Consider the following 14,000-nt stretch of genomic DNA (forward strand, 5'->3'; position numbering starts at 1 on the left):
AACAGGTAGGGGAGGATGGGCCTGGGTCCGCCTGCCTGAAGTGCTCTGCAGTACCCACTAAAACTGCTCCAGGGACCTGCATACTGCTGTCATGGAGCTGGGTATGATATCTGAGGCTGGCGTAGAGACTAGAAAAAATATTTTAAAATTTTCTTTTAGGGTGGGACAGGGTTAGTGACCACTTAGGGAGTAAGGGGAGGTCATCCCCGATTCCCTCCGGTTGTCATCCGGTCATTTAGAGCACATTTTTGTGGCTTGGTCATAACAAAAAAAGAACCAAGTAAAGTCGTCCAAGTGTTCGTCAGGGACGCCCTTCTTTTTTCCATTACCGTCTGAGGTCGCCCATGTTTTAAGCACACCCCAGTCCCGTTTTCGCTATGCTTCTGACACGCCCCAGGGAACTTTAGTCATCCCCACGACGGAAAGCAGTTGAGGATGCCCAAAATCGGCTTTCGATTATGCCGATTTGGGCGACCCTGTGAGGACGCCCATCTTGCGATTTGTGTCGAAAGATAGGTGCCCTTTGCTTTTGAAAATAAGCCTGAATGTGTGCTAAGTGCCACGTGGCCCATAGGTATAAAATAGGACATGCAATATTTAACGCACACAAAGCTTTAGTAAAAGGGCCCCCAAGCTAGCTAAATTCTTTACAGGATAGTCTTTTTCCATATTGTTTGTTATTAAAGTGCCCTTAGAAGCAAAATCAAAGAAGATCAGTGCATACTAAGCTAATTCCATTGTAAAGGTATTCAAAGTAGATTTTGTTTTGGCAAGATGTCCTAGACTTTCCCAAATCTAGATAAATACCCAGGAAATTAATTCAGCAAAACATTGTCCATTACACTATTTCCACATACGAAGGCACGTGCTACTGTCTTGGTAGTTAATTCAAGACAGCTTTTGCATTTAAAGATCCAGTTGTGCTTTAAACCCATTGCTGTCAACCTCAAGTCATCTGGGTCTGTGTTTTTTCTTCCGTTTATATTTACAGATGGCTCTTCTGGTTTTTGTTCCTCCCAGGTTTTCATCTGGCCACACATCATTTATTTCCTGTTTCCACAAATGGCATCAGCAATGTGCAGTATGGAAAGTAGTCGAACCTAGTTTCCAATGCTACTTCCTACTGAAGCAGTTTTATGACTGCTGCGGACATTGCAGAATTATATGGTCTGGTGATTCTTTTGCTTCATTTCCTATGTGTTGGGTTACAGTTTTTTCTCACTGGCTGCTTAAGAGACAGTTCACTTCCAGAAGAAATGATAGGCAGTTTGTTTTCCACATGGTAGCGAATAAGATGGCTTACACTATCAAAGACGTGATCCCTTGTCCTTACCTTTGAAAGGGGGAAAACAAAAGGTGTATTGGAGTTCATTTTTAGCAAACAGTAGAGAAAGAAATGACACATCACTACCTCAAAAAGAACAGATGAGATGTAATAAGTTTCCACATGATTTAGCCTGCAAGGAAACCCGCCACATGATTCTGTACACGGTTAAAGTTAAATGAATAACTGATTAAGCCAATTTCTTCAGGTCAGATAGGCTTAGATGCAATGGGAAGAATAGAAAACTGGTTCAGTATTTTGGGGTTAACCCAAGTCAGGTGGAACCCCATTAGAGGACAACCAAAACTTCTTTTCAGTTTATAAAATGCTGTCCCAGCCTGTATGTGCATACATTTGCTTAGATTGTGCAAAGATGTTCCTGTGCAAAGCACTGAGAAGGGGTGAAGATTTATACACAAGCATTATAAACTAGCACATATGCTTGTAAATTATTCCAGGAAATTTGTGTATGTCATATGCTCAAATTCCCTGTAGTAATTTTCAAAGCAGAATTACGTGCAAACTTTTGTCATTAGCACTCGGTGACTGCTAGGATTTAACACAGGGGCACTTAGTGACTCCTTTGTTGGGGGTGCTGTGTGATCCAACTTCAACTCAGCTGTTGTCCAGTTAGTGCATGTTACCTAGAACATGCTAGCAGGACAATATTTCCACACCTATGCCATGCCTTCTCCCAGAAAAATTCCTAATGTGCGCACTAACAGGCAAAGTACCGCAGAATGCTTTTAACAGCATCATGCAGTACTCCTGTTAGTGCGCGCTAAGGGCTTAACGCACTTTAGTAAACATGCACCTTAGTCTGATTCACTATTAATGCAGTTGCTCACACCCTGACAAATATTTTAGGTGCCATAGGACTAATATTCTTAAAAATAAAAAAAAATGTACTTCCTTATAAATGAGCATGTGGAGCCATTGAATCAGGCTACAGTAGTCATCCAAGCAGCCTTTAAGAGCTGCTTCTACTATTTGCGACAGCTACGCTGCCTCTCTCCTTACATCGAGAAGGTAAATCTTATCCCAGTTGTGCATGCCATGATAACATCAAGACTGGATTACTGCAATGCACTATACAACAGTCTGACTACAAAGGGCCTGCACCAGCTCCAATTGATTCAGAATGCTGCAGCAAGACTTACAGAAGGTTGCAAGTGATGTGACCACATCACACCATTTTTGTAAAAACTTTATTGGCTACCAGTACAATACAGGGCTAAATTTAAAACACTATTAGGCATATTTTCAAAGCACTTTGGGAGGCTAAGTTCCATAGGTTTCTATGGAACTTTGGGAGGCTAAGTGCTTTGAAAATATGCCTCTATGTCTGATCTTCAAGGACCTTAAAGGAATTGATCCTCTAAAGGCTGCCAAGGAGCCTAAGGTCTTCTCAAGGGCTATCACTAACCACACCCTCTCCAAAAGACATTACACAATGTGATACTCGCAAGCGAGCCTTCTCTGGAGTAGCCCCCACACTCTGGAATGCACTGCCTGAAAGGCTCCAGTTAACACAATACTATCTCTACTTCAGGAAGCAGGTGAAAGCTTGGCTCTTCAACCAGGCCTTTAATGGAAGAAGTAACTAACTTGTTAGTCTCACTCACACATGGAATGACATGGGTTGCACATACTACAGCAGGACATGTTTATCCACTCCTACCCTAGCTGAGATAATATTCTTTAAATTAGTCACCTTACTTTCTAACTCTTCTTACGCTCTTATGTATCTATATGTTCCATCTTTGCTTATACACTTCACCGTCAATTAAAATGTTCTATTACGTATTGTGTTGACATTGTAAGTAGTATACTATGCCATACTTTGTATTATTTTAATATTTTCACTGCTGTAATTGCCTATTGCTCATGTTTGATTTATTCTTACCGTACACCGCCTTGAATGAATTCCTTCAAAAAGGCAATAAATCCTAATCAAACATATAAATGGCAAGAGACGTACTCACTCGCAAATGCGCAGTAGAGACCCTCTCTTTCCCGCCCCCGTGTCGATACGTGATGACGGGGGCGTGACAGAGAGGGAACCTGCGCACCTGCGAGGGAACCGCCGGAATGCAGCACACAGCTCATCTGAGCTGCCGTTGGCCTTCCTTACCTGCCTGTGTCCCGCCCTCACTGACGTTACGTCACATGAGGGCGGAACACACGCAGAGAAGAAGGAAGGCCGACAGCAGCTCACATGAGCTGTGTGCTGCGTTCCGGTGGTTGGAATAGTGAAGCCAGGTACCCGGCCCGGGTGGAGGAGTGGCGGAGGGGACTCCGGGGGGGGGGGGGGCGGCGGCGGCGACTCCGGGGGGGAGGGGTGGCGGCGACCTATCTGGGGGGGGCCTTTCAAATCCCCCCCCCCTTTCCTTTACTAGCCCGTTTTCACGGGCTCAACGGCTAGTAAATAAATAAATTGTTCTAGAGTCCACTTGCCAGAGTCTACATCACTAAAATCATTTCCAATACTGGCACTCATTAGCACTCTGGGGCTTCCATCAGCAGAGATGCCAAAGATGGTTCCAGCAGAGCAGGATTACTTACAATGATAGGTCTGGTGTAATTAGTTGATGTGTGAATAAATGTATTTCCCAGAACAGTTGGTTCAGGCCTTTCCCAAATGCTAAAGTCATAATGAACAATTTGAATGTGCAGAAAAATCACTACAGAAATACACTCTGATTATGGCATTTTTTTTCTAGTTACTTATCTAAAACATTTGTAGATGTGCACATAATAAAACCACACCCTTACCTTGCCTTCAGGGTCAACTAATAAAAGATGCTTTGCTTGTCCTCCTTGTAGTCCACTGAGTACGTACTGGCAGAGTGATGTCACGCTCTCTCGCACTAGAAAATCCCCATCATTAACTAAGAGACTCTCTGCTGCTTTTCTGTTTAGTTTGCCATGATACCAGTCCTCTTGTTTCAGCTGTTGTGTTAGTTGGAGAAGACCACACATAGAGGTGGTGGTGTTGCTTGTAGTGCCCTGATAAACTGTCTCTAGTTCTGTAATAATATATATAAAAAAAGTTGGACTTACAAATATGCCTGCATGCATGCAACAAGATAAAACAGCAGGGTATGGCTAACAATCTTCCAAGAAACAAGTAGCCACTGATTTTAGGGAAGAACAGCTCCGGGGAGGAGATAATTATTTCTAAAAGAAGAAACTGCCTAGTGAAAACAAAGGGGTCGATATTCAACGTGAGTTAACTATTCTGGCCAGATAGATCGCATGTTCAGGACTAACTGCTAGCTTTCAGCGGCACATTACTGGTTAGTGGTTAGTGAAGCTGAAAATAACTGGTTAGCGCCAAACTAAAAACTGGCTATTTTGGGGGTGAACAGGGGTGGAGCTGGCACTTGACCAGTTAAGTGCCAATATTTAGCACTTAACCAACTGGGTTAACCACACAAAGATGACTGCATAAAAGTCGGTCCTATCTTTATGCGGTAACCCTTAGTGGGTTAAATGCAGAATATTGCATTTAACCGACTATGCGTTAACCAGCTCTGGAAATCCAGAAATTCCATGCCAGTGGTGGTGAGCAAAACGAGGATCGTGGCCAGCTGAATATGGGAACCAAATTATTTAGCTGGCTGAATGAATCGGTGGTGCCAGCATGTTTTGAACTGTCATGAAACAGATGTTTCTAACTGCATACATTAGGGGGTATAAAACTACTTTATGCCACTTCTTATTTTCTTCAGTCGGTTCCTTCTTCCATTTTCTGAAGGATTCCTTTTTAGCTCCAATAGCCTCCTTCACCTCACTTTTTAACCATGCCGGCTGTCATTTTGTCTTCTGTCCTCCTTTTCTGATACGTGGAATATGTTTGGCCTGGGCCTCCAGGACAGTGTTTTTGAACAGCATCCACGCCTGTTGTAGGTTTCTTACCCTCTCAGTCGCTCCTCTAAATTTTTTTTTTTTTTTTTTACTGTTCTCATTTTATCATAGCTTCCTTTTTTAAAGTTAAACGCTAACATAGTTGACTTCCTATGTTTACCTCTTTGAAAGCAAATTTCAAAGCTGATCATGTTATGATCACTGTTGTCAAGTGGCCCCCGGAACCGCAACCTCCTGTACCAGATCATGCGCTCCACAAATGATTAAATCTAGAATTTTTCCTTCTCTCGTCGGCTCCTGTACCAGCTGCTCCATAAAGCTGTCCTTCATTTATTATTTATTTATTTATTGCACTTGTATCCCACATTTTCCCACCTCTTTGCAGGCATAATGTGGCTTACAAAACATCATGGATAATGGAAATGAGAAGGGAATAGACATTTGGTATTACAGAAGGATGTTGGATTGCATGGTAATGGAATACATGATAGTAATATAATAGAAGGCATTACTAATATTTCTGGATATATGTATGCGTTTCACATGATTTGATCTTTGTGGTATATCTTGTCGAAGAGATGGGTCTTTAGTAGTTTCATCAAGGAAGTTTACCTCCCTAGCGTACCCTGATGTTACATTAACATCTCTTTAGGAAGTTTCTCCCCTCTACGTGTGACTACGTCTGCCTAATCCGAAACCACCAAAACATTCCGATATAATCTCAGAAATGAAACCAATGAAGCCAACATCACTTTCACAAATACTGCCCATCCCCCCCATACTAACTGTAAACACAGTCTACGCTTTTATTGATCATCTGTATTAAGAGATACACATCAACTAAACTGAAATTCTGTAACTGTCCCACTTGTAATATATAAGCCACATTGAACTTACCAATGGGTGGGAAAATGTGGGATACAAATGCAACAAATAAATAACGATTGCCAGTGGCTTCAAGCGCTGTACCCGGTGCAATCGGTCTATGTCTGGGAAAGACACTCATTCTTGCTGTCTGCAGTGTCTTGGGCCCAACTATAGGCCTGCTCATTGTTTGTCTTCATATGAAGACGAGGACCCTGTTTTCCTGAAATGCTCAATGAGAGAAGATTTTTGGAGCCAAGTCCAGTTCCTCGACATCAAGCATCGCACCAGTATCGGGAGCATCAGTAAGCATGACTACTTCGAGACCCTTAGACACTGGGAGCACTGAGGCATTAAGTGGGTCTCCACCTGTCTCCTGCTGTCAAGGCCCCCAGGACCGTCCATCAGACCAAACCCAAAGGTGGCATGAGGATTCGATGTCCTCGTCAGCACTGAAGAGCATTGGTGACACGCTTCTGGTGAAGGCCAAGAAGCATCGTCATTGGTCACCCTCAACACAACATGCCGGGAGCTCTGGAGCGTCAAAGGATTAAGCACCCGAGAAGCGTTGGCGCCAGGAGGATTGCTTTCCCTCCATACAGGAGCTGCCAATGCGCCTGTCTCCAAGCAGCCAAGATCCTGCACCCACATCGACCCCGGCGGTTCTACAACCTGCGCCTCAACCGGCACCCCAGCTTTTCCCGGTGTTGGTCCTCGATAAGCGCATCCGGGCCTTGCTTCCAGAGCTGCTGAATGGCCTCATGCAGCGGTGTGCATCAGAATCGGGGCTGTACTGTGGCCTCCAATGTCGACTGCCACCCTAGCCGGCACCCCCTTGACATCGGTGGAGGAAGCTTCGCCAGTGTTGAAACGGGAGCCAATTTCTTGACAATGCTTTCAGGGCACAGTTCGGCATCGAGGCAGGTTCGGTCTCGGCAATCTCAAAGGGAAATACTGTCCAACAACAAGGAAGAGCATTCATGGGATTCAGAGAATGATCCCAGATAAGTCTCCTCAGATGAGTCTTGTGGGATCCCCTCTGAACCCTTCCCTCCACCTGAAAGGAGATGGTCTCTGCTGGACAGCCTTTCATTAAGGAAATGGCTGATGCCATTCCATTTCGTTTAGAAGTGGAGGATGAACCCAGGGCCAAGATGCTTGAGGTCCTAAACTGCAAATCTCCTAAGGAGGCTGTGACTGCCCCTCTCCACAAGATACTCAAAGAAGTCCTCATCAGGAACAGGGAGTCCCCTCTGTCAATCCCTGTCGTGCCCAAGAAGATTGACACCCAGTATCAGACCCACAGTGAACCTGGTTTTGTTAGGCCTCATTTATCTCACATTTCCATGGTGGTGAAGACCACTCTCAAAAGAGCCAGGCGTACTAGGGACAATGCCTCGGCACCCCCAGGCAGAGGAACTAGAACCCTGGATTCTTTTGGGAAGAAGCTGTACCAGGTTTCAATGCTCATCTTCTGCATACAGTCCTACCAACACTTCACGAGCGTCTACTTGTGAAACTTGAGACAGCTGTCTGACTTGGTGAATGCACTCCCAATGGAACACACAGAGTCTTTTCACCAGTTGGTCAAGTAGCAAAAGGCATGTCGAAATTTCTTGGCCAGGAGCATTTACGACACTTTTGATGTGGCATCCAGGATCTCTGCTGAAAGTATAGCAATGCGCAGACTCTCAAGGCTGCATGTTTCTGACTTGGAACATTCTGTTCAGCAGAGGTTGGCGGATGCCCCTTGCCAGGAGGATAACCTTTTTAGAGAGAAGGTTGAGGAGGTTGCTATCCAAATCAAGAAATACACTGATACAATCCCTTCTCTCTCCCGCCGGGTACCTTCTGCATCCACCTCCTCAGGTAGAAGGACTTTTGGCAAGCCCAGGAGCAGTTCTTAATATATCCTAAGCGCAGGTACAATCATGTGGCTTGCCAGTCTACTCAAGCTCAGCCCCAGCACGCTCATTCATGTCAACAGCATGCCCAGGCAAAGCAGGGACGGGCTTTTGACTGGCTACAGCAGAGCTTAGCTGCAGTAAAAGTATCCGTCCCGGATGACTTGCCGGTCAGGGGGAGGCTAACATTTTTTCACCAAAGGTGGCCTTTTATAATCTCCAACCAGTGGGTTCTTCAAATAATCCATCTTGGATACGCCATCAATTGGTATCTCAAACCTTCAAATTGCCCACTGAGAGCTCATTCATTCAGCTCTCAGCACAAGCAGGTACTTGGAGAGGAACTCTCCGCCCTTCTGAAGGCCCATGCAGTTAAACCCATTCCACCAGGGGAAAAAGGGCAGGGATTCTATTCGAGGTACTTGCTTGTGCAGAAGAAAATGAGGGATGCATCCCATCCTAGACCTAAGGGCCCTAAACAAATTCCTAGTCCAAGAAAAGTTCAGGATGGTTTCCCTGGGCACCTTTCTCCCAATGATTCAGAAAGATGATTTGCTATATGCTCTAGACTTAAAGGATGCTTATACTCACATCCCGATACTTCCAGCTCACAGGAAGTATCTTTGATTTTGGCAGGGAACACATCATTTTCAGTACCGCGTGTTGCCTTTTGGCCTCATGTCAACTCCCAGGGGTCTTCACCAAATGTCTAGCAGTAACTGAATCATTTCTACGCAGACTGGGAGTCCATGTGTTCTGTATCTCAATGATTGGCTGGTGAAGAGCACCTCTCTGGACGAAGCTAGTCCCATCTTTGCCCTGTTCAGAGATTGGAGTTCATCGGAGCCCTGCTCAATATTCAGATGGTTCGAGCCTTCCTCCCGGACACGAGAGTGGACAATCTAGTTACACTTGCGTCCAAGGTTTCAGCCTCTCGGCGTGTCACAGCTCAACAGATGTTGAAATTGTTGGGGCACATGGCTTCCACAGTGTACATTACACCCGTGACACGACTTCACATAAGATCAGCTCAATTGACCCTAGCTTCTCAGTGCTATCAAATTATGGGTAGTCTGCTATGGGTACGCTCCATTCAGTGGTGGACCATTTGATCCAATCTGACTCTGGGACTTCCATCCCAAATTCCTTAGCCACAAAAGTGCTGACAATGGATGCATCTCTCCGAGGATGGGGAGCTCATGTACATAAGTAATGCCACACTGGGAAAAGACCAAGGGTCCATCGAGCCCAGCATCCTATCCACGACAGCGGCCAATCCAGGCCAAGGGCACCTGGCAAGCTTCCCAAACGTACAAACATTCTATACATGTTATTCCTGGAATTGTGGATTTTTCCTAAGTCCATTTAGTAGAGGTTTCACACTCATGGAGCTTGGTCCTCTCAGGAAACAAATCTACAGATCAATCTCCTGGAGCTCTGGACGATCTGGAATGGTCTAAAGGCTTTCAGAGATTGGCTATCTCACAAAATTGTTCTCATCCAAACAGACAACCAGGTTGCAATGTATTATACAAACAAGCAGGGGGCACCAGATCTTGCCCTCTGTGTCAGGAGGCCGTCCAGATGTGGCATTGGGCTCGCCACCATAGCATGTTTCTTTGAGCCACCTATCTGGCAGGCACAAATAGCACCCAGGCCGACAGACTGAGCAGGATAATGCAACCTCACAAGTGGCCTGTCCACATGGGCAGAGCCTTCAAGATCTTCTGAGCATAGGGCACCCCTCAGCGGATCTTTTTGCCACTCAGTTCAAGGTCCCTCAGTTCTGTTCCAGGCTTCAGGCCCATGAAAGACTAGCATCAGATGCCTTTTTTTCTCAATTGGGGGACAGGTCTTCTGTATCCTCCAATACCTCTACTGGGAAAAATTTTGTTGAAACTCAAGACCATGGAACCATGATTCTGATCGCGCTGTACTGGCCATGGTAGATATGGTTCCCTCTTCTTCTGGAATTATCCTCTAAAGAACCGTGGAGATTGGAGTGTTTTCTGAAGCTCATAACACAGGACAAAGGGTCACTTCTACATCCCAACCTTCAGCCTCTGGCTCTCACAGTTTGGTTGTTGAGAACCTAGAATTTGCTTCCTTAGGTCTTTCAGTGGGTGTCTCCTGGGTCTTGCTGACTTCCAGGAAAGATTCCACTAAGAGGTGTTACTCTTTTAAATGGAGGAGGTTTGCCATCTGGTGTGAGAGCAAGGCCTTAGATCACTTGGCTTACCCTACACAGACCCTGCTTGAATACCTTCTACACCTATCACAGTCTGATCTCAAGACCAAATCCATAAGGGTTCACCTTAGTGCGATTAGTGCTTATCATCAACGTGTAGAAGGTAAGCCCACCTCTGGACAGCCTCTAATTGTTCGCTTCATGAGAGGTTTGCTTTTGTCAAAGTACCCCTGTCAAACCTCCACCAGTGTCATGGGTTCTCAGTGTCATTCTCACCCAGCTGATGAAAGCTCCTTTTGAGCCACTGAATTCCTGCCATGTGAAGTAGTTGACCTTGGAAGGTCATTTTCTTGGTGGCTGTTACTTCAGATCGTAACGTCTGTGAGCTTCAGGTCTTAGTGTTGGATGCACCTTATACTAAGTTTCATCACAACAATCCTTCGCACGCACCCTAAGTTCCTGCCGAAGGTGGTGTCAGAGTTCCATTTGAACCAATCGATTTGTTTTGCCAGCATTCTTTCCCCGACCTCATGCCCATCCTGGTGAAAGCAGCTTACGCATGTTGGATTGCAAGAGAGCACTGACCTACATGGAGCAGACACGGCCCCACAGACAGTTCGCCCAGCTTTTTGTTTCTTTTGATCCCAGTAGGACCAACGTTCCCTTCACCATGGATTCTATCCTGATAACCACATCCCAAATTTCTTGCAAGAAAATATGTTCTGAATCAAACAATCAAGCTTGGTCTCCGAAACTGTCAAAAAAAAATCCGAGCATGTCCTACACTTTTTTACCATTCTAACCAAAGGTACCACAAGGGACTTATGAAGGTGCACCCTTAGACTGTTCCATGACCTCCTTGCACGTTTAAAACAGGGACGCTGAGCTCTGTTTCTTACAGGTGGGTCCAAAGGCTCTAGTTACTGACAAATTCTATATTTTAGTTAAAGGCTATTGGTGGTACTTAAGAAACCGAGATCACCCTCTCAGCTTTAGATAATTAGGGAACGGCAGGACTTGATATACTGCCTTTCTGTGGTTACAATCAAAGCAGTTTACATATTATATACAGGTACTTATTATGTACCTGAAGTAATAGAGGGTTAAGTGACGACCAGAGTCACAAGGACCTCCAGTGGAAACTGTCAAAAAAAAATCCGAGCATGTCCTACACTTTTTTACCATTCTAACCAAAGGTACCACAAGGGACTTATGAAGGTGCACCCTTAGACTGTTCCATGACCTCCTTGCACGTTTAAAACAGGGACGCTGAGCTCTGTTTCTTACAGGTGGGTCCAAAGGCTCTAGTTACTGACAAATTCTATATTTTAGTTAAAGGCTATTGGTGGTACTTAAGAAACCGAGATCACCCTCTCAGCTTTAGATAATTAGGGAACGGCAGGACTTGATATACTGCCTTTCTGTGGTTACAATCAAAGCAGTTTACATATTATATACAGGTACTTATTATGTACCTGAAGTAATAGAGGGTTAAGTGACGACCAGAGTCACAAGGACCTCCAGTGGAAATTGAGCCCAATTTCCCAGGCTGCTACACTAACCACTAGGCTACTCTAGAAAGGCTGCTAGATTATCTGATCTGAAAAGAAACATACTTGCATGATGCAGAGGACTTCCATGCATGTGTGCAACCACAGCACTCTTAGGACAGGCTTTCTCTGGTAAAATTTGAGTGTTCATATAACAGGGGTCATCAAAAAGATCAGCTCTGCATTTAGATGTCTGTAACGCTGCTTCTCTCCTTGTTTTCAGTGATCGTTCTCCAGGGAGACCTAAGATTGCAGATAATGCATTTAAAAATGAAAATGTTCATATTTGTATTTGAAAACCAATGTGAACTACATTTTTTCATGTTATGTGCGCAGCATACAACCTGTAAATTAGTAATTCTTTTCACACATGCAGAAGACAAGCTGATGAAACCGATCAACACATTTTCATCATGGTTTCAGCTCCAGTATTTCAATAATCTGGTTATCCTAATATGAAACTTACTGGACAACTCTATTTGGGCCATATGTATTAGAACATAAAGTCCAGAATCTTGTTTCCAACAGTGGCTGATCCAGGTTACAAGTATCAGGTGGATCCCAAAGAAAACAGATTCTATGCTGCTTACTCTCAGGGATATTGTTCCCCCCCACAAGGCTACCTAGCAATGAAGTTTGACTTTCCTCAAAAACTGGTTAAAACCTTTTTTAAATCCAGCTATACTAACTGCTTTTTCCACATGCACTGAGTGAAAAAATAGTTCTCAGATTTGTTTTAAATGTATGAAGGACACTTTTTTCATAGACATAAAACATGAAAACCAGTTAGTACATCTGGCTTTATCGGTTAGAGTCATCAAAACTTTCTTAGGCCTTTGGAGGATAAAAGGGCGTTGGTTAGTGCAGCAGGCTTTGATCCTGGTCAACTGGGTTCAATTCCCACTGCAGCTCCTTGTGACTCTAGGCAACTCACTTAAGCCTCCATTGCCCCAGATACAAAATAAGTACCTGTATATAATATGTAAACCGGTTTGATTGTAACCACAGAAAGACAGTATATCAAGTCCCATCCCCTTTCCCTTTTACTAAGGTCTGCCAAGCCCTTACACAGGCGTAGTATGCTGAAAAAGGCTTACCACAGGAAGCACTGCAGCATCTTGCAGTAGTTTTCCTGTTTGCACCCGCTAATCGTGCACTATTTATTTTTTTTAGGAAACGTGTTATGGGTGGAAAGTTCTATCCAGCTAGTTCGCTTGCATTATGCGTGCTAACTGGTTAATGCGGAAGCACTTAGTGCCTTCTACAAAAAGCGCTCCTGTGTTATTTTCAGTTGCCGTTCAGTAGTGAGCACATTAGCACATTACCTGAAAATTTTAAAAGAGAAAAAGCCCTTTTTTAGGAATGTGCAAACAATAGGCTTAACATGCAGGAAAGTTTCACGTTAGGATGCGCTCAGCCCATTTAAGAATAACCATACTGGATCAGACCAATGGTCCATCTAGCTTAGTATCCTGTTTCCAACAGTGGCCAATCCAGGTCCACAAGTACCTGGCAGAAGCCCAAATAATAGCGACATTCCATGTTACCAGTCTCAGGGATAAGCAGTGGCTTCCCCCATGTCTATCTCAATAGCAAGCATTATTAACTAGTACAACCCTTTTCCCATAGTTTTAAACAAACTTTTTCTAGAGGTAGAAACTTAACAGCAAGGATAGTGGCCAGACTCAGATTCTGTCCTAAAAGACAGTTATTTTATGTTCTTTGGCTGCTGGAGAGGTAGCACTGCTACTAACCTGAATTAAGTGTTAATTAAGGTGTGAGGAAGTAGAATATTTGCAACGGTTACTGAGGGAAATCTAATTACTGAGTTAGCTTCAAAGGGTTTGTTGAAGCAGTCCCCTTAGAATCAAAACTATATAGAGAGGATAGGTCCCACTTAATTTTCGTCCCACTTAATTTTCTTTCTCAGAAACTCAGAGAAGAGGACATTTCTCTGGTAAGAGAAAATTATTTTGCTCTGTTCTTTGGGAACTTAAAGATTGGGGTTTAAAAGAGGAAATGTATGTTATTGATAGAATAAAAAAGAAAAGAAAAATCAAACTTTATCAACTAGTCTCTATACCATTTCCCCCCCCCCCCCCCCCCCCCACCCAGTTTTAAAACTTGAACTTTGTGCCACAGCATTAACAGCTAACAGGCACAGCAGCACCTAGTTCAGTCTTCGCTCCCACCCACCCCTAGCACAACTTTTCATTTATAGTCATTGTTCTAATTAGGATAACAAGAGGAGTGTTTTCATTAGAGTTTTAATTACATTTTCATTAGTTTTTGGGAAGCAA

General features: G+C 44.1%; 1 protein-coding gene across 1 annotated transcript in view; it reads right to left on the reverse strand.

The window, feature by feature from the left end:
* Window positions 1-573: 573 nt before the first annotated feature.
* Window positions 574-14,000, reverse strand: part of SHC4 (SHC adaptor protein 4) — a 147,626-nt gene continuing 134,199 nt past the window's right edge. The window contains 3 exon segments of the mRNA XM_030190420.1: window positions 574-1,333; window positions 4,100-4,353; window positions 11,767-11,943. Coding sequence (XP_030046280.1) covers window positions 1,187-1,333; window positions 4,100-4,353; window positions 11,767-11,943 — 578 coding nt within the window. The 3' untranslated portion in view covers window positions 574-1,186.

The sequence above is a fragment of the Microcaecilia unicolor genome, chromosome 1 (assembly GCF_901765095.1).
Source record: "Microcaecilia unicolor chromosome 1, aMicUni1.1, whole genome shotgun sequence".
In the NCBI taxonomy this organism is placed as follows: domain Eukaryota; kingdom Metazoa; phylum Chordata; class Amphibia; order Gymnophiona; family Siphonopidae; genus Microcaecilia; species Microcaecilia unicolor.